This window comes from Mustela lutreola, chromosome 16, assembly GCF_030435805.1.
Source record: "Mustela lutreola isolate mMusLut2 chromosome 16, mMusLut2.pri, whole genome shotgun sequence".
NCBI classification, from domain to species: domain Eukaryota; kingdom Metazoa; phylum Chordata; class Mammalia; order Carnivora; family Mustelidae; genus Mustela; species Mustela lutreola.
Window position 1 is genome coordinate 44,848,006 of NC_081305.1, and position 20,194 is coordinate 44,868,199.

The 20,194-nt window shown below is 53.5% G+C and overlaps 1 protein-coding gene across 2 annotated transcripts in view; it reads left to right on the top strand.

Annotated features, from left to right (window-relative positions):
- Positions 1 to 621: 621 nt before the first annotated feature.
- The window catches only part of RYR1 (ryanodine receptor 1), a 108,096-nt gene continuing 88,523 nt past the window's right edge, over positions 622 to 20,194 (top strand). For both annotated transcript variants that reach the window (XM_059152534.1, XM_059152535.1), the window contains exons 1-19: positions 622 to 775; positions 5,538 to 5,657; positions 6,757 to 6,861; positions 7,956 to 8,030; positions 8,114 to 8,192; positions 8,491 to 8,603; positions 8,917 to 9,010; positions 10,130 to 10,223; positions 10,380 to 10,454; positions 10,787 to 10,943; positions 11,083 to 11,247; positions 13,114 to 13,235; positions 13,664 to 13,859; positions 16,249 to 16,384; positions 16,465 to 16,560; positions 16,643 to 16,761; positions 17,447 to 17,580; positions 18,676 to 18,917; positions 19,460 to 19,652. In XM_059152534.1, the coding sequence (XP_059008517.1) occupies positions 728 to 775; positions 5,538 to 5,657; positions 6,757 to 6,861; positions 7,956 to 8,030; positions 8,114 to 8,192; positions 8,491 to 8,603; positions 8,917 to 9,010; positions 10,130 to 10,223; positions 10,380 to 10,454; positions 10,787 to 10,943; positions 11,083 to 11,247; positions 13,114 to 13,235; positions 13,664 to 13,859; positions 16,249 to 16,384; positions 16,465 to 16,560; positions 16,643 to 16,761; positions 17,447 to 17,580; positions 18,676 to 18,917; positions 19,460 to 19,652 (2,363 nt within the window). In that variant the 5' untranslated portion in view covers positions 622 to 727. The remainder of the gene's footprint in view (positions 776 to 5,537; positions 5,658 to 6,756; positions 6,862 to 7,955; positions 8,031 to 8,113; positions 8,193 to 8,490; positions 8,604 to 8,916; positions 9,011 to 10,129; positions 10,224 to 10,379; positions 10,455 to 10,786; positions 10,944 to 11,082; positions 11,248 to 13,113; positions 13,236 to 13,663; positions 13,860 to 16,248; positions 16,385 to 16,464; positions 16,561 to 16,642; positions 16,762 to 17,446; positions 17,581 to 18,675; positions 18,918 to 19,459; positions 19,653 to 20,194) is intronic.

Below are 20,194 nucleotides of genomic sequence, written 5' to 3' on the forward strand. Positions count from 1 at the left end.
ATTCCTGCCTCAAAAGATTTTATAGTGATGAGGATGATGATGATAATAAACACACTTACATAATAACTTTTACTATGCATTGGTACTCTTAAGTGCTGTAAATCAGTTATCTTACTGAATCCTTGCAAAGGCCCTGTGAGGTAGGTATTATTAATAATCTCCTTACCATTTGGGGAAACTGAGGCACAGAGCAGGGATGTGACTTGTCCAAGGACACATAAGGGCGTGACAAGCCTGGGATTCAGATCCAGACTGTCTGACTCAGAGTCCTTGCTTTTAATCACTAAGTCTGGTGCCAGACCTTGGTGTGCATCCCAGCTCCATTGTATGGGATCAAGCAGAGGCTTCCCAGCTCAGAGTCTCAGTTTGGTCTCTGTGAAATGGGAGAATGGCCTTCCTTACCACGGAGGTGGAGAGGGGGCAGCTAACTTCCGGTCTCTCCCCTTCCCAGGACACCACCTACTTGTAGCTCTGGCCAAGGTTTGGAATCTGTGGGTGGGGCTCCGGTGAGGGGCGTGGCCGTGGGCGTCCTGGCCCAATGGGAGAGGAGGGGGGCGGAGGCTTCCTCCCAGCTCTGTCCAGCACGCGAATCCTCCTCTCAGTTCCATCTACCTCCCGGGTGCCCTAGAGGTCTCCGACCCCAACCCACCCCCAGCCCACCCGCCCAGCCTACAGCTCCGTCCTCCTATTCCCTGACCTCAGCCCGTGCCCCTTGGGCCTCAACATCATGGGTGACGGAGGAGAGGGCGAGGATGAGGTCCAGTTTCTGCGCACGGTGCGTATCTCTGTGTTAGGGGGTCTCGGGGGCTATCTCTCGGGTCCTCTGAGTGTATCTTTGTCTTGGGATATCTCTGTACTGATTGCTGGTGGCCTTTGAGTCTCAGGGTCTATTCCTCGGTCCCTCTGGGTGACCATCACTCTTTCTCCTTTTTGTCTCTCAGTCTCCCTCACCTTTCTCACCAGGATTAGAAGACTTTGGGACTGCAGAATGGGGAGGGGGATCTTCGGCCACACTCTCTTCTGACATTAGTTATTTGTCCTAGAGAAGAGGGGCCGCTGAGGGAGCACCTCCCTCCCACCCACTCCCCACCACCCTGGAAGTGGGCACTTGGGGAAGGTGATTCTAATTCCTGAGCTTAATTTAGCTGTTCCCCCTCCCCCAACGCCACACCACCTAGCCTGATTCTCTTTTGCTCCAGACTTTGACCTAGTTTAAATTTTGGGAAGGAGGCTGGGGTGGTATGGAGGACCTAACTTCTTGAAACTTCCAGCCATTGAGGGTCTCCTGGGGGGGGGGGACCTTCGGGTTCTGTGTCTTCTTTCTTCCCTCCTCCCTTTTGGGTAGTAGGACCAAATATGGCTACTAATCGTCTTTGGGTAGTGTCTCTCCCTAACCATCTTTTTGGGTTCTCTGTCTTGCTGTCTCTCCCTGTCTCTGTCTCTGTCTTTGTTCTTTGGCTTTAGGCCTTCTTCATTTTGTTCTGCCTCCCTAGCTCTGTCTCCTGGCATCTCTGATCCCCTGCTGGGGGGCAGGGATGGGAATTGGAACAACAGGTGTCCCTCCCAGAATAGCCAGCTTTTCTGGGGCCTGGGCAGGGGACAGGGAGAGTATGGGGAGGGGAGGGGCTGTCCATCTCAGAGTCCTTCCCACTTTTCCCTCCCAGTGGCTGATCTGGGTGTGGGGCAGAGTGTATGGGAGGGGATGTTCTCTCTTCTTGGCCAGGTCTGCTGACCCTGCACTAGCCCCTCCCCTCCTCCACACAGGCCCTGGGAAATGCTGACACAGCATTCCAGGCCCCAGAATAGGACCCTGGTGAGCTGGGTCCGGTTTCCTGGGAGGGAGGAACAAACAGCTGGGACTGGTAGTGAAGGATAGGGACAGCTGGCCATTCAGCCACAGAAGGAGGCCTGGCTTCACCCTAGACTCTTGCCCCAGCTCTAGCCCCGAGTGGACACTACGGGTTGGGCTCTCCCCTCCTCCCCGTCCCTAATAAGACCATGCCCATGGTATCAGCCTTGAGCAGCCACTCTACATCAGGCCCCATGCCCAGGGCCTCAGTCTCCTGAGACATCTAATTATATCCTTGGCTGCCCTATCTTCTGAGGTAGGCCCCTATCTTTATCTTCCTGGGAGATTTGAGGGAAACCAAGACCTGAGTGGTATAGTCACTTGCCCAAGGTCAAGGCCAGGAAGTACCATCTCTGGATGCCCCTGGGACCCAGCCCCTCTGCTTTCACAAGAGGAGAACTGAACTCACACTTGCCAGATTAAGCTCTGGCACCAGGCATCTCTTGGGCCCAGACTAGGTCTGTTTTCCTGAGCTTTATTGAGATGGTGTGGTATTTCTCTCACACTTTTTGGACCTCATCACACCAGTCAGAAATACATTTTACCTTGCAACTCAGTGCATGCAAATACACACACACATTATTTTTAAAACCCAACTTTATTGGGGCGGAATGCAATAAATTGTACCCATTTTAGGTGTCCTAGTTCAGTGAGTCTCGAGAAACTTCACATAGGCATGGAACCACCTTGTAAGCAAGACATAGAACATTTCCTTTACCCCCAGAAAGTTCCCTCTTGCTCTTCTCAGTACTTGCTTTGTCTGTCTGCTGTATTTCCCGGTAATCTCCATTAGGAACATTGAGGGTTTCATAGACCACATCTGCTCCTCTGCCTTGCTTCTTTTGCTCAACCTGTTTTGACATTATCCACGTAGCATGTGCCGAGAGCTTATTTATTTTTGTTCCTGAGTGATACCACACTGTGTGAACGTGCCACAATTAGTTTCTCAATTCATCTGCCGATGGACATTTGGGTCGCCTCCCAATTCGTGTGATTATAGACAAGTTGGGTGCATTCACAGTACCTGTTTTTTCCCAGAAACAGGTTTCATAAAATGTAGGGAGCCCTTAGAATGGGGAGGGGCATGTTACTCTGTTCTACTCTACTTGATTTCACTTTTTAAGCATGGTGGCCATACTCCCCCACAAATGATTTCATTTCTGTTTGATGGGTGATGACCTCTAGCCCTGCCTGTGCTGGGGTTGCTCAAAGCATAGCTGGTGTCAGAGCCTCCTGAAGGCTGGTAATGGTACGGATTCCCTGCTCCCCTCCCCGCAGAGTTGCTGAATTGTGCCCTTGGTGTCAGATGGGAAACCAAGGCAGTAAGGGAGCTGCTTTTGTAACCAGGCCACCTCCATTCATTCTGCTGCAGGAGGAAGTCAGAGAATCTTGATGTATGATTGGGTCTCCGGTCTCTGGCTGATATCCTGGTTGGCCATTTGCTTGCTTCCTAACTTTGGGCAAGTGATTTTAAGTTTTCTCTTTGAGCCTCAGTTTCCTAAGCTGGGAAATGGGGGCAAAAATAGGTACCATAAGGATTCAAGGGGCTCCATGCCAACTCTCCCTGAGCTCATCTTCTCTTGCTTTCTCGCTCCTGCTTCTACTGCCTCCTGTGTCCCTTGCTATTCCTCAGCACCTGTATTGTCTGCCCCTGGCTTCCAGAATGTTCTTTGCTCCAAGATGAGCAGGCCAGATCCTCTTCTTGTTAGTTGGACAAGGCACAGCTCAAAGGTCATCTCCTTGGAGAGGCTGCCACTTCACCCCCTCACTGATGTCATCTCTACCCCCAAAGCCACTCTGTTACACCAGCCTGGGTTATTTGTTTCATAGCACTGGCCACTGAAGTGAAAATGATGCATCTATTCCCTTGTGTATTGTGTGTGTCCCCCAAGAGGATGGCAGCCCCATGAGGACAGGGACTTGATCTGCTTTTTTCTCTGCTCTATATCTGGTGCCTAGATCAGGGCCTGGCGAGAGCCACCATCAATAAGTGTCTGCTGAAGGAATGTAAAGCTCTGAGCGTAAGGCCGAGTAGACAGTAAGCACTTAATACATGCAATGTATTAGACATGTATTAGTACATGTCTAGCCCTGTGCACACACAAGTGCCCGGCATGTGCCAGGAGGTTGGGGTTGAAGGTTATAGATTACAGATCTGTCCTTCCACCCTGGCTGAGTGGCGGGCTGGGGGCCGCCTGTGTGCTCGGGAGCCCAGGACTAGAGCGAGTTTGTGTGATATGCTGGATGGAAGGGCTGGAGGCTGTGTGTCCTCGGGCAGGACTCCAAACTTCTTTGAGCCTGTTTTCTCAGCTGTAGAAAGGAATAACCGCTGCCTTACTCAGTGGTTAAGAGCTGGGGTCTCTATCACTTTTGACTGATGTCTAGGTGTTGGGCATTCTCCCATGCACATTTATATTAGTTATAACTGGAGCTATGGGCTACTTTACTGATATAAGAAGAGGTAGTCTAGTGTTCAAAGAGTGTGGCATATAGAGCCATGGCGTTGGGATCCAATCCCAGCTCAGCCACAGGACAGCTGTGTGACTTCAGGCAGGTTACTTGACCTCTCTGGGTCTCAGTTTCCACAGGTTCACATCCTGGAACTTTTCTCAGAGGATTCAGTAATAAGTTGATGTGTGTTAAGTTCTTGGAAAGGGACCCGGCACATAGAAAACACATTATTTTACTTAAAACTTTAAGTTATAATCTTGAAATCATTTCCAGCTTAGAGCAAAGTTGCAAGGTTACTTGGAAGAACTCACATGTGGCCTTGGGTAATTTTCCCCCACTTGTTAAGATTTGGCACATTTGCTTTATCTCTCTCTCCCTCCCTCTCTTTGCACATTTTGCCCCTAAACTGTTTGAGAGTAAGCTGTGGACATGATTCTTAAGTCCTAAAACACTTTCAGTGTCTGTTTCCCAAGAAACAAGGGCAGTCTCTTACAAAACCGCAGAACAGTCATCAATGTCAGGAAATGTAGTATCACTCTGATGCTGTTATCTGTCACAGTCCTGGTCGGATTTTCACCAGCAGTCACCAGGAGTCCCTCATAGCCTGTCCCCTACCACCCAGGATCTAGTCTGGGCTTGGCATTGCATTCACATGTCATTAGAAGGCACTCCTTGTGGTGACTCTTGGTATCAGTTCAGGTCTTGATCTTAGGATCGTGGGTTTGAGCCCCGCATTGGGCGCCATGCTGGGTGTGGAGCCTGCTTAAATAAGAGAGAAAGAAAGAAAGAAAGAGAGAGGAAGGAAGGAAGGAAAAAAAGAACTCCTTAATTGATCGCCATTACTGAAACACAAGAGAGACATTAGAGAAGGCTGAGCTTAAAAGGCATTGAACTTGGGGTGCTTACAGTCTCCACCTCCAACAGCTCACCTGCTCACCTGGCTCCTCAGTGGAGCCAGCAGGACTGGGGTTCAAATCCCACCACTTCCCCTTGTCGGGTGTATGGCCTTGGACAAGCTCTGCTGCCTCCTTGAGCCTCAGTTTTCCCATTTTACAATGGGGATGACTCTAGTTCCTATCTCCTGGGATGTTAGAAGTGTGTGGAGTCCTTGGCACGGGCCCGCATGTGACACATGGTGAGATGGGTCTCACCAGAGGCCATCCCTTTCATGAGGAGAAGGGTGTGGTGATGGGCTGCAGTGTCTGCGGGAGCCCTGACCCCGCGGCCCGTCCCCCAGGACGACGAAGTGGTCCTTCAGTGCAGCGCCACTGTTCTCAAGGAGCAACTGAAACTCTGCCTGGCCGCCGAGGGCTTTGGCAACCGCCTCTGCTTCCTGGAGCCCACCAGCAATGCCCAGGTCTGTGTGGGAGTGTGCGTGGAGCGGGGGTGTCCTGAAGGGGCAGAGTCCAGGGTCAGAAGAAGTGGGGTCTGGGTCTGAAGAGGGGTTGCTGACAGGAGGAAAAACAGAGAGGGACTAAGAAGGAAAGGGGGCTGGAGGTCTGAGGCAGGTGGGAGTGGGGACCTGAGGGGGTGGGGGGTCTGAGGGGATAGAGAATCTTGAGTTAAATAAAAAGAGGGGCTCTGGAGGCGACTGCTGATGGGAGAGAAAATGGGGAGTTGCAAAGCAAAGGGGGCCAGAGGCCTGAGGTAGGTAGGTCTGTGGAGGGAGGGGCAGGGGCTCCGGAATCTCAAGAGGCAGGTGTCCAAGGGGGCAGAGGACATTGGATCCAAAGCAAAAGGGCCTGGAGTGTTGGGGGGTGCCAGCAGGGTCAGAGGGGCTGACTGGAGAGGGAGTTAGAAGCTGAGAGTGGAGAGAGCCCAGGTTTGAGAGGGAGGTGGGCTCAAGGTCTGACAGTAGAGGTGACCTGGGGGCGGGGGAAAGGCAGGGGCCATAGAGTCAGACGGTGGAGGAGGCCGAGGGTCTGAGGGGGTCAGAGAGTCTTGGGTCCAAGGGAGAGGGTACTCATGAGTCTGAGGTAACTGAGTGGGAGACTGAGGAGGAAGGCCCAAGGTTGGACCCTCCTGTGATTTGGAAGCAGTGTTCACAGTGTCTGAGGAAGGAGGCAGGATTTGGGACTATCTGATGGTGACGGCAGGGTGGGGCTTTCTGCAGGGTCGCAGAGATTTGGGTTAGCTACAGGGGAAGGTCATGGCAATGGAGTAGGTGCAGTGTGTCTGAGAGAGGGCTGAGGCTCCTTTGGAGATGAGGTGGGGTGTGGGGTACTCAGGTGGGGAGGGTAGTGTGGAAGCTTCTGTGAGGTTCAGGTGGGGTTTAGGTGTTTGAAGGAGGCATGCTTTCTGTGATGTTGGTATAGATTTGGGGTGTCTGAAGGGGTGGCAGAGTGTAGGGTTTTCTTGGGGGATTGGGGTCAGGTCTGGGTCTCTAAGGGGTATGGGTATTCAGGCTGGGACTCAGGGGCCTTCGGGCCCCCCACTCAAATCTCCCCCCATCCCAGAATGTGCCCCCCGATCTGGCCATCTGTTGCTTCATCCTGGAGCAGTCCTTGTCGGTCCGAGCCCTGCAGGAGATGCTGGCCAACACCGTGGAGGCTGGCGTGGAGGTGAGGCTCCTGCCCCAGCAGGGTGCAGGGGCAGGGCACAGGGGTGGGGCGCAGAGGTAGGGCTGGGCGGGAACACCTGGGGCTTGTTCACCATCTGCTCTTCTTCCTCTCTCTGTCCCGACCCTCACAGGCCCTCAATTTGGATAAGTGGGTAGGTCTGGCCTTGGGTGTCACCTGTCCTTCCCCCCTCTCCTGACACCAGGCCTGCCTCTTGGGCCCACATCCTGCACACAGGGGCTGGGGGCCTCCCCCACCCCAGTTGTCAGGGGCTGTGGAGCCCAGACAGGCCAGGCAGGAAGGAAGGAAGGGAGTAGGGGCTTCTGAGCCCCCGTGCCCCAGCTTGCTCCTTTCTCCTCTTTCCCATCCTTTCCTTCAACCCCGATCCCAGCTCTTCTCTGCATGGGACCTCCCCTCTCACCTCCCCCTGTCCCAAGTGTGGGTCCCCTCTGCTCCAGGAGTGGGTCGGCCATGTGATCTTGGGGCCCATCACATGGGTCTTCAGAGCATGGGCATGTGAGAGCCAGGATGGGAGGCATGATGCCATCAAGAGATGGGTGGCCCTTCCCCTAAGGAGGGGCCAAGTCTCTTTATGCTTGGCGGGGGCAGGGGGTTATGTGACAGCACAGCCACCCCATGCAAGGTTCAAAAGTTTGACAGCTGGCAGGACTATTCCAGTGCACACTGGCTGCAGCTCAGCTGTGTTATGACAGGTTACAGCAGAAGGGGCCAAGGCCCATGGTACATGAGGTATTGGGGTTTCCCTGAGAACCCCCAGGGAACAGGAAGAGGGGTTCAGCTTCCCTGAGGGCCTTTGGGACCTGGTTAACAAGATGAAGGAGGCAGGGAGGACAGAGTGGGCTTTGGGAAATATAAAACACCCTATCCACAGGCTTCTTAGAGACATAGTCCCTACTTCCACGAATGGGGAAAATGAGGCAAAGAATCTGTTGAGGCTCTGACCCAAGGCTTCCTTGTGTCCAGGCCTGAGCATGGTGTTTTATGGGGAGCATATTGCTACCTGGGATAGGCCAGATGCCTCGGGGGGGGGGGTTCTGTGCTCACTCTGTGCCCTCTCTATCCTCCCCTCCCCCCAGTCATCCCAGGGCGGAGGCCACAGGACACTGCTGTATGGCCATGCCATCCTGCTCCGGCACACACACAGCGGCATGGTGAGTGCCAGAACGAGGGCAGCTGGGCAGGGGCAGGGATGCAGGGTTTTCGAGAGGAGGCTGACCCCCCTCTACCACCCTAGTACTTGAGCTGCCTTACCACCTCCCGCTCCATGACTGACAAGCTGGCCTTCGACGTGGGACTGCAGGAAGACGCCACAGGTGCAGGGCTGGAGTGGGGAGGGCCGCAATGGGGAGACTGCAGGCAGGGGCTGGGGCGCAGGAGGTGCAGGACTGGGGGGGGGCGGGGATGCGGGGGGACAAGAGCAACTTGGGTCAACATGGGGGAACCCGAGGCAGAGGGTCCGAGAGTGGAAACGGAGGACGTGAGGCAAAGAGTAGGTAATCGGAGATGACAGGAGAATTCGGGATTGAGGGCCAGGAGGCTCCGTGGCTGGGAAGCCCTCTGGGAGGGGCGTTCTGGGTAGCCCTCATTCTGACAGCGGGGCCTGCTCCACAGGAGAGGCCTGTTGGTGGACGATGCATCCGGCCTCCAAGCAGAGGTCGGAAGGAGAGAAGGTCCGCGTGGGGGATGACCTCATCCTTGTTAGTGTCTCCTCAGAGCGCTACCTGGTGAGCAGTCCACCCCCAGCCCAGGTACTGCTGCCCCCCGGGGGGCGGGGCCCGGGACCGCCCCGCCCACCTCCTCAGCCTCCTTTTGCTGGCTCTCTGGCCCCCACTTTCGAGCTTCCTGACTTCTGGCATCCACTTCCGGCCTTTGGTGTCCCGTGTCTCCCGTTGGATCTTGGTTTCCTGATGTGTGATCTCTGATTTTGTCTCCTGTCTGCTGCTTTCCCGGCTTCTGCCTTTGGTTTGTGGCCTCTGACTCTGGAACTATTGCTCACCCCGCCATCGTCTCTGACCGCCACATCCTGGCTGCCCCTAGCACCTGTCCACGGCCAGCGGGGAGCTCCAGGTCGATGCCTCCTTCATGCAGACACTGTGGAATATGAACCCCATCTGCTCTGGCTGCGAAGAAGGTGAGGGTCCCAGGCCTCCTGCCTCTAAACTGAGACCCCCAAAACAGACCTCTCATCTGCCCCCAAACATGTCCCTACTGAGCCTTGGAACCTCAGACCCCAAACTGAGATCTCCACTTTATGACCCTCATATTTAGACATCTAGCTGACCCCAAATCCAGAACCTTGGAGCTCAGACCCCAAACCCCAAACTCAGTGTCAGACACTTGAATCCAGACCCCAAATCTCACATGCCAAACCACGTCCTGGGGGTCACTCAGACCCTTACACTCAAATCCAAAGCTGAAAATATTACATATGGAGCTTGTCCCTCAGATGCCCAAGCCTCACATGACAAACACAGATGGAAACCTGTGTCTCCATCAGCTCCCAGATCAGCTCCCACACTCAGACCCCCAAATTTAAACTCAGATACCCAAGTTAGATCCCAAACCTCGGCCAACTGACCTCAGACCTCCAAGTTTTAACCTCAGGTACCTAAATCTTCCAAATTCAGACCCTTATGCTAGGACCCCACTGCATGACCCCAAAACTTTGACCCCCAACTCTCACACCCACACCTCACACCCAAGCTGAGAATTAAACCACTGAAACTTCTGGCCTTAATCTCAAATATACCAGCTTCTGACTCCAAAGCCCAGATCTAACTTCAGACCCCAAAGCTCAGATACAAGCCTCACACCTCCAAAATCAACACTCCCAAGTCCAGACTCTAGCCTGAGACCCAACCATTGCACCTCTAACCACAGACCCCAAATCAAGGCTTGGAACTCAGAGCCTAGTATCGGGGAACATTAGACTCAAACCCCTGACTCCAACCTCAAAAATCCAAACTCAGATTCACAACCCCCCCCAACCTCAGCCCTGTATACTCAGACTCCCAAAATTACATCCCCCACCTTGGGCCCTAATCTCATACCCCCACTTCAGTCCTCGAACTTAGCCCAAATTTCAGACTGCCACTTTGGATCCCAAAACTCAGATCTCCAACTGCAGACCCCCCAAACTCAGCCCCAGCCTCCCACAGGGGAAAAGCAGGACCCCTGGACTCGTCTTTGGCTCCTGAGCCTCTCCAGGGCTCCAGCCCCTTGATGACCTCTTTCCCTTGCTCCTCTCCAGGCTATGTAACTGGGGGCCATGTCCTCCGCCTTTATCACGGACACATGGATGAATGTCTGACCATTTCCCCTGCTGACAGTGAGGACCAGCGCAGGTCTGGGATGGGGACAAGAGGCCCTGGGGTGTTGGGGCAGGAGTGGGGAGCAGTGAGGCAGGTTGGGGGGATAGCACCCTGTGAGCAGGGTTGGGGATCACATTTTGGGGAGGCTGGTGACTGAACCCCTGACCTCACTTTCTCTCGTGTCCCCAGACTTGTCCACTATGAGGGGGGAGCTGTGTGCACCCACGCCCGCTCCCTCTGGAGACTGGAGCCGCTGAGAATCAGGTGGGGGGTTTGGGGGTGAGAGCTCTTGGTGGGGGCCTGGGAGGAGAGAGAGAATCTTGAAGGAAGATCTAAGAAAGAAACTGGAGACTTGTGAGGGAAAATCTGGGGAGCCCAAGAAGGTGATGAGGGCTTTCAGGGTCCTTGAATCCTAGAGGAAAAGGCCTTAGGGGAAGGTGGGCATCCCTGAGGGAGAGATCGGGGGTCCCCAGTAAAAATGTGGGGAGCAGCCCCCCAGAAGAAGTCTGGGGGCTTGATGAGGTTTGAACCAAGGTGGTGGTGTCCATGGGAGCACTGGGCAGTCCTCCGACCCTCGGTGCCTTCACCCTTCGCAGCTGGAGTGGGAGCCACCTGCGCTGGGGCCAGCCGCTCCGTATCCGGCACGTCACCACTGGGCGGTACCTGGCGCTCACCGAGGACCAGGGCCTGGTGGTGGTTGATGCCAGCAAGGCCCACACCAAGGCCACCTCCTTCTGCTTCCGCATCTCCAAGGTCGGTGGGGGTCAGGGTGCCCTCCCTCACTTGGAGCCCGAATCCAGCCCCAGCCCCCATTCTGCAGGCTCTCTGGGACATGGCTTCCCGATTAAATACACAGGCAGAGGAGGCTGACCTCTGTGCCCTGCCCCTGCAGGAGAAGCTGGATATGGCCCCCAAGCGGGATGTGGATGGCATGGGTCCCCCCGAGATCAAGTATGGGGAGTCACTGTGCTTCGTGCAGCACGTGGCCTCAGGCCTGTGGCTCACCTATGCCGCCCCAGACCCCAAGGCCCTGCGGCTTGGTGTGCTCAAGAAGAAGGTGGGTGCCTGGCGAGGGGAAAGCGTGGGGGTGCCGGCAGGGGTGGGAATGGGACTGTGGGGGTAGTTGTGCCTGTGCCTTTGGGAAGTTAAGGGCAGTACTGAGAGAGAAACTGAGATTGAGAGAGACAGGAAGGAAGAAAGGGATAGACAGAGGGGGAGAGAGTCAGAGAGAGAGAGAGATGCAGAGACAGAGAAAGGCAGAGACAAAAAGACATGGAAACAGGGGCTCCTGAGTGGTTCAGTCACTGAAGTCCCTGCCTTCGACTCAGGTCATGACCCCAGGGTCCTGGGATCAAGCCCTGTGTTGGGCTCCCTGCTCAGCAGGGAGTCTGCTTCCCTTCCTCTTTGTGTGCATGCTCTCTCTCTCTCTCTCTCTCTCTCTCTCTCAAATAAATAAGTCTTTAAAAAGACATGGAAACAGAAAAACAGAGAAAGACAAAGAGAGGAGAGATGGAAAAGACAGAGAGAGACATACAGAGAGAGAGCCAGTGACAAACAGACCAAGAACAATTTTCGGCAAGTTACTGAATACCCCAGTTGTTTTGGATGTGTATATGGAAAAGTAGGAAAGCTATACAGACCTGTCTCCTGCCCTCCCAATACTGAGACATAGTGAATAAACTGTCCTTAATGAAGTACACAGCTGCTCTGGATAGAAGGCACATCATGTGCAAAGGCCCTGAGGTTGGACTGAGATTGGTTTGTTGCAATACCAGAAAGAAGATCCAGTTTGGCAGGAGCACAGAGATTGAGGGACAAGTCTTGGAAGATAATGACAGAGAGGAGATGTGAGCAGATCACATGGGGCCTAGTGGGCCATGGGCAGGGTCCTAGCTTTTACTCTTAGTGAGATGGAGCCCCAAGAGAGTTTTAAGCAGACCAGCAAGGTGACCTGAGGTTCATGGGGTTCCTCAGCTGCTTGTGGGAATAGATGGGGAGGGGGTGGGGAGCAGAGCTGGAGTGGGAGCCCAGGGGGTGACTGCTGCCATGGTCAGGTGGGACAAAACAGTGGCAGGACCACGATGGGGACTGTGGAGTGGGGAAGGTGGCAGATTCTGGTTATATTGCGAAGGGTGGAGCCAACAGGATTTTCTGACAGACTGGTTATTGAGGTGGGAGGGAAAAGGGTTGAGGATGAGACCATGATTTTTGCCCTGAGCAGCTGGAAGGTCGGAAGTGCCATTAACTGAGTCGGAGAGAGTCAAGTGTCAGCTCAGGATGACAGAGATCCAGTGTCTAGAACAGAACCCCTCGATAAAGAGTGAATGAGTCGGAAGAGTAGGGAAACACCTGTCTGCAAAAAATGGGGGTTGTAGTTGGTTATCTGCTGGGAGGGTGTAGAGACGGGCCTGGCCTGAGGGGGGACTGTGGGAACCATCAACACTGGCAGTATTTGCAGCCAGGGGACTGGGTGAGGTCCTGGGGAGGTTGGCTCAGCTGAAAGCTGGAAGCCGAGGTGGTCTCATCTTACAGAAAGGTGGTCAGGCACTCAGTCTGGGACGTGTTAAGTTAGGGGTGCCATTAGAGCCTTCTGGTGGAAGGATGTGAAGTCAGTAGTTGGCACGGGTGGGGAGCGTCTGGCCTGGAGATAGGTAAGATAGAGTCAGAGAGAGAGAGAGGCAAACACGGATTCAAAGGGGGATAGAGACAGAGAGAAAGGAGAGACAGAGACAGGAGAGGCAGAGAGAGGGGAACAAATAGAATGGAAGAAGAGTCAGGTAAAGGGGGATAGAGAGTCTGTCTGGCAGAGAGTCTGTCCCTGGAGGACAGGGGCAGCTCTGGGGCTAGAGTCTGGATGGAGTTCTGGAGGCATTGCCCTTGGTGGCCCGGCCCAGGCCTGACCTCTCTGCCCTCCCACTGCCAGGCCATGCTGCACCAGGAAGGCCACATGGATGATGCATTGTCACTGACCCGCTGCCAGCAGGAGGAGTCCCAGGCCGCCCGCATGATTTACAGCACTGCCGGCCTGTACAACCAGTTCATCAAGTGAGCCACCTGCCCACTCTGCCCCCACCTTCACTCAGGCCCCACCTTGACCCCCAGGCTCTCGGTGGTCATACACAGGATCCCTAACCTTTAAGCCTCTGACCTCTATACACTTGGCCCCTAATCTGACCTTGAAAACCATGACTTTGACCTCACAGCCCTGGTCACCCCTGACACCCAGACCCTTGGTCCTGGAGCTCCCTAGCCTGACACCTGCTTCCACGACCCCCTGGCTTACACAGGCATGAGTCCCCGTCCTAGCTATGTCCTTGGCCACTGTGTGACCTCAGGCCAATGTCAGTCTCAGTCTCCCCCACTGTAAAACAGGTGTGTCCATGAGAGTTCTTTGGGGGCCTGGGGTAGGACTCATGAGAGAGCCACATAAGAGCGCTCGGGGCGCTTTGCTGACAAGTGCGCGGTCCCCACAGGGGCCTGGACAGCTTCAGCGGGAAGCCGCGGGGCTCAGGGCCACCAGCGGGCACAGCGCTGCCCATCGAGGGTGTCATCCTGAGCCTGCAGGACCTCATCGGCTACTTCGAGCCGCCCTCCGAGGAGCTGCAGCACGAGGAGAAGCAGAGCAAGCTGCGCAGCCTGCGGAACCGCCAGAGCCTCTTCCAGGAGGAGGTGAGGCTGCGACAGGGGGCGGGGTTCGTGGACACGGGGGGCGGAGCCTGTGGGAGGGGCGGGGCCGCGGCCCTGGGCAGTGCGGAGTCTGAGGGACCGTATAGGAGGTGGAGTACGTAGTGGTCTGAGAGTCTGCGAGGCGGGTCTGAGGTAGCGGGGGAAATGTGATGGTGATGGTGGTAGTGGGGGGGAGGGAGTGTTGAGGAAGGGCGGGGAATATTTGTTGATGGGCGGAGCCTTGAGGGAGGGGCAGGGCTTTGGCAGAGCAGGGGCAGTGCCTGTGAGAGCCCGGGGCAACCAGGGCGAAGGCCCGGGGCAGGGGGCGGGGTCTAAGTGAGCCCTAAGTGAAGCCCTGTGCGGAGGCTAGGCCTGTGGAGGCTGTCGGGCCTGGGAAGAAGTCAGAGGATGAGGCTGTGGGACACAGAAGCCCGTGTCTGTGGGAGGCCGAACCAGAGGGGGGCATGGGGGTGGGGGCAGGGCCAGAGGTGGTTCTTTGAGCATCAGTGACCGGCAGTGCAGGGAGGGCCTTGGGTTGCAGTCAGGGGCTGGGGGTCCGTGTGTCTCAAGAGCACAAAGGGAAGATATATGGAGGGGGTCTCTGTTCAGTACCGGGTCTGAGTGAGGGGGATCGAGCCCGGTGGGAGGAGGGGGCTGGACAAAGGTCTGGAGATCTGATGTCTCCACAGGGTGATGGAGGAGCATGTTCACTTAGATGCTAAAGACTGGCCCTCCTCCCCTCCAGGGACTCTCAGTCTGATCCAGAAATGATAATAGTAACAATAATAAAACTAATGGAGTAGAATTAGTATATGTGAAGCCTGTTGCCAGCACATAGCAGATGCTATGTAAGTGTTAGTGGTTATTACTACCTAGAATTTAGCCTTTATTATGTGCTAAGGGTGCTATATGCATGACATCCTCCTGATAACCCCAAGGGGGGTTGTAATTCCCATACTACAGATGGATCAGAGAGATGAAGTCACAGCCATCTACCCTGTGGTGGTTTTTTGTTGTTGTTGATTTTGCCATTTAAAGTGGCCTCCAAGTGTAGTTCTGGAGGGCTTCCTAGTGTTCCTGAGCACAAGATGCTGAGATGTGCCTTACAGAGAAAATAGATGCTAGATAAGCTTCATTTAGGCATGAGTTATAGTGCTGTTGGCCGTGAATTTAATGTTAATGAATCAACAATATGTATTAAATCAGTGTCTTTAAACAGACACACATATAAAACAAGAGGATGTATTGACTGTTTGACAAAAATGTTGTAACTCAGAGAAACTCCCTGTTTGGTTCAGTATTTGCTGACTCCATGTTCATGGCAACTTTATTTTTTTTTTTAAGATTTTATTTATTTATTTGACAGAGAGAGAGAGAGATCACAAGTAGGCAGAGAGGCAGGCAGAGAGAGAGGGGGAAGCAGGCTCCCTGCCAAGCAGAGAGCCTGATTCAGGGCTTGATCCCAGGACCATGAGACCATGACCTGAGCAGAAGGCAGAGGCTTAACCCACTGAGCCACCCAGGCACCCCTCATGGTGACTTTAAAGAACCTAACTAACACAAATAACAAGGACTAACTGTATATGTTTTTTTTTTAATTTTTTATTTTTTATAAACATATATTTTTATCCCCAGGGGTACAGGTCTGTGAATCACCAGGTTTACACACTTCACAGCACTCACCAAAGCACATACCCTCCCCAATGTCCATAATCCCACCCCCTTCTCCCAAACCCCCTCCCCCCAGCAACCCTCAGTTTATTTTGTGGGATTAAGAGTCACTTATGGTTTGTCTCCCTCCCAATCCCATCTTGTTTCATTTATTCTTCTCCTACCCACTTAAGCCCCCATGTTGCATCACCACTTCTTCATATCAGGGAGATCATATGATAGTTGTCTCTCTCTGCTTGACTTATTTCGCTAAGCATGATACGCTCTAGTTCCATCCATGTTGTCGCAAATGGCAAGATTTCATGGGCCTTTCTATATGTCTGTTATAATTCATGATAAAAGAAGACAAAGATGAAAATGTAAAATGCAAAGAAAATCTCTGTGATGGTTGGTGTGGAGAGTGAGCTGGGCAGCACAGGACCCGAGTGGGGTGCTTGGAAGTGGATGGGATGGAAACACAACTTCGGGAAGGAAAAGCACAAAGTCAGTCCTGATGTTAATAAGGATGTATTATGTTGGGGACAGTGGCAGAGAGGACGAGGACAGATGTGGGGTGCTGAGGAGGAGAATGGGAGTGGATAAGGGCATAAGATCTGAGGACATAGTCACTGGCTGTTGAAGTCAAATGAATTTACCAATCCAAGAAAGGCAGGGCCAGGAAGGCCAAGGAAGGGAGGGCCAGGGACTCCCAGGGTGACTCACCCTGTTTTCCCCTCCCCAGGGGATGCTCTCCTTGGTCCTGAACTGCATTGACCGCCTAAATGTCTACACCACTGCCGCCCACTTTGCCGAATTTGCAGGGGAGGAGGCAGCCGAGTCCTGGAAAGAGATTGTGAACCTGCTCTATGAACTCCTGGGTAAGGGGTCCAGGCCTGACTTCCCCTAAGGGCCCCAGGTTCTCAGTCCCATTGAGTCTGACCCCTCTTTCCATCCTCAGCCTCCCTGATCCGTGGCAATCGTACCAACTGTGCCCTCTTTTCCACCAACCTGGACTGGCTGGTCAGCAAGCTGGATCGGCTGGAGGCCTCCTCTGGTAGGAGAACCCAGGGGCTGGGGACAGGCTAGGACAGGGGAAGGCCGCAGTCTCCTTACCTGTCACTCTGCCATCTGCACAGGGATCCTCGAGGTGCTGTACTGTGTCCTGATTGAGAGTCCTGAGGTGCTAAACATCATCCAGGAGAACCACATCAAGTCCATCATCTCCCTCCTGGACAAGCACGGGAGGAACCACAAGGTTGGCCCCTCATCCTCACCTCTCAGCCCTGCACGCTGAACCCTGACTTTTCCCCATGCCCTGGAATTCTCCACTTCCCTCACTTCCCTCCCCCATCTTGGACTCCTCTGTGCATGCTCCCATCTCAACACAAGGGTCGCAAACTTAAAGTTCTTAAATGGACTCGGAGCCACAGATGTGCTTCCTTAGATCTCTGAAATACTTTTTAAAATTTCTAATTTTGTAGTCTTTAGATAGCTGTGTTTACACTCTCCAGTTCGCCACAGGTCCTACCTGTTCCTGGCGCATAGTTTCTCACCCGCTCACTTTTGTCCATTATCTAGCTGGCCCCCAAAGACACAAGTGTCAGCCCCTGCTGGTCTAAAATCTGCTCTTGACCCCCATGCTCTCCCTAAGCAACCCTTTCCCTCCTCCCTCTGACCCCTCGGCTCTTACTCCAGGCTCTCCTTCCTTATGCTGCTAGTGCCTCATCCCAGCTCCTGTGTCCCCCAACCCTGACCTTTCTCTTTGATTCTTGATCTTCGTCTTTGAGCCCTGATCTCCCGTGTTCACCACCTCCTCACAGTCAAAATCCCCATCTCCTGTCTTCGCACATTATCCTTAACTTCTGGCTTCCCACTGTAGACCTTCCGTGAACTTCCTGCCTTGGTGCTTTCACCACCTGACTTCTGACCTTGACTTCCAGGTGCTAGATGTGCTGTGTTCCCTGTGTGTGTGCAATGGCGTGGCCGTGCGCTCCAACCAAGATCTCATTACTGAGAACTTGCTCCCTGGCCGTGAACTTCTGCTGCAGACAAACCTCATCAACTATGTCACCAGGTCTGGTCCCTAACCTCCGACGCTAGCCTAACCTCACCCTGACCTCAGATCTCAGAACCTCTCAACCCTTTCCTGGACTCAGAGACTCCACATTCAGGTGGATGTCCCTCCCAACACCTCCCGCCCTAGGACTTGACACCTGGGTCTCATAGATGTCCACTCTTTCCCCAGCTCATCCTCTGGCTCCCACTCCTCTTTTCCTCTCTTCCTGTTCCATTTCTGCCTCTGTCTGTTCCCCTCTCTCACTCTCTTTTTCTGTTTGCTCATTTTGTCTCTGTCTGTTTCTCTCTGTGCTGTCTCTGTTTCTCCTCCATTTCTTTTTTTTTTCTTTTGTCTCTCACCCATCTCTCTCATCTCTGGGTTTGTTTTTTGAGAGAGAGAGAGAAAGAGTGGGTGTGGAGGGGCAGAAGGAGAGGAGCAGAGAGAGAATTTTAAGTAGGTTCGTTCCATGCCTTGCGCAGAGCCTGACACAGGGCTCAATCTCATGACCCTGAGATCATGACCTGAGCCAACATCAGGAGTCAGATGCTTAACCAACTAAGCCACCAAGGCGTCCCTCTGTTGTTGTTGTTGTTGTTGTTGTCTTTTTAAGATTTTTAAAAAAAGATTTTATTTATTCATTTTGACAGAGGGAGAGAGATCACAAGTAGGCAGAGAGGCAGGCAGAGAGAGAGAGAGAAGGAAAGAAGGCTCCCTGCTGAGCAGAGAGCCTGATGCGGGGCTCAATCCCAGGACCCTGAGATCATGACCTGAGCCGAAGGCAGAGGCTTTAACCCACTGAGCCACCTAGGCGCCCTTTAAGATTTTATTTCTAAGTAATCGCTACACCCCAGGTGCCTCTCGAACTCAAAACCCTGAGATCAAGAGTTGCACACTTTACTGACTGAGCCAGCCAGGCACACTACTCTTTGGGTTTTTGAGGTCTCTTTCTGTCTTTGTCTCTGCTTTTTCTCTCTGTCTCTATGTCTCTGCCTTCTGTTTTTCCTGTGTATATCGCTCCTTCTCTTTCTCCCTCTCCCACCTCTACCCCTGCAACAACGTGACTCAGCTCCCCATCTCTCCCTCACTCCCTCTCCTGTCCTGTCTCTCCTGCAGCATCCGCCCTAACATCTTTGTGGGCCGAGCGGAGGGCACCACACAGTATGGCAAATGGTACTTTGAGGTGATGGTGGACGAGGTGGCTCCATTCCTGACGGCTCAGGCCACCCACCTGCGGGTGGGCTGGGCCCTCACTGAGGGCTACAGCCCCTACCCAGGGGGCGGCGAGGGCTGGGGCGGTAATGGTGTCGGCGATGACCTCTATTCCTACGGCTTTGATGGCCTGCATCTCTGGACAGGTACCTGGACCCTTCCAGGGGGCTCTCATCCCTGATTATTGACCCCACAGTTCCCAAGTTTCTCACCACACATCTTGGGGTTGTTGGGATCCTGGTCTCCAGAATAGGCCAACTTTTGACCCCTTATTCCTTATTTCCTAAGACTGAAAGCTTCCAGGATCTTGGCCCTAACCCATTGCCTCATAACTTCCAGAATTCTGACCCCAGGAGATAGATGTATGATCTCTGGCCCTAGAGATCCTAGAAAACTTTCCAGACTTTATGATCCCTGATCTTTGACTTTTGATCCCAAAGTTCCCAGAATTCTAATAACTCCAGGAGGACTTTAATCTCAAGATTGTAACCTTAGGGGAACCTTGACTTCCTCACTAATCTCTGAGCTCCAGGGCCCTCCATGGGAACACTTGACCTTAGGGTGGCCAAGATATAGATCCCATAGGATCCTCTAATATTTGCTTCTTGTCTCTTGAGACCAATGGTCTCTGACCAATGAGGTCTAGGAACCTCTGACTTCTGACCCCTCCCTGGTGACTCTGGTGCAGGACACGTGGCACGCCCGGTGACTTCCCCAGGGCAGCACCTCCTGGCCCCGGAGGATGTGGTCAGCTGCTGCCTGGACCTCAGTGTGCCGTCCATCTCCTTCCGCATCAATGGCTGTCCTGTGCAGGGCGTCTTTGAGGCCTTCAATCTGGATGGGCTCTTCTTCCCTGTTGTTAGCTTTTCGGCTGGTGTCAAGTAAGTACTTGTCCTTGACCCTTGCCAAGCCCCAGACCTGGGACTATTCCAAGACATCTTCTCTCATCACAACATGGCCTCCTAGAAGGCCAGGATCTGGCAGCCTACCTTCAGGACTGACTGATCAGATCCTTGTGTGAAGGTCCTAGTGACCTCTACATGGTCCCAAACACTTCATTGTCCTCCCAATGACCCAGACCCTTCCAATAACCTCAGTTTCTTCCCAACCCCATATCCTTCCTGTGACCTTTAAGTGTCCCCCAAATTGCACAATGATCTAAAAGTCCCAGATTCTCCCAGTTAATTTCCAAGTGATGTCAGGCTCTCTCAATGACTCTACGCCATTCCAATGACCACCAAAAGACTCCAGAATCTGACGGCTGTCTTCCAGTGACCCCCGACCCTCCTAATGACCCCCCAATGATCTTGAACTCTCCTAATGACTTTTGCTCTTAGCAACTTTTCAGTGACCGTGACATCTCTCGGTAATCTTCCAGTTGCTCCATAATCTTCTAGTGACCATAATCCCTCAATGACCCCAA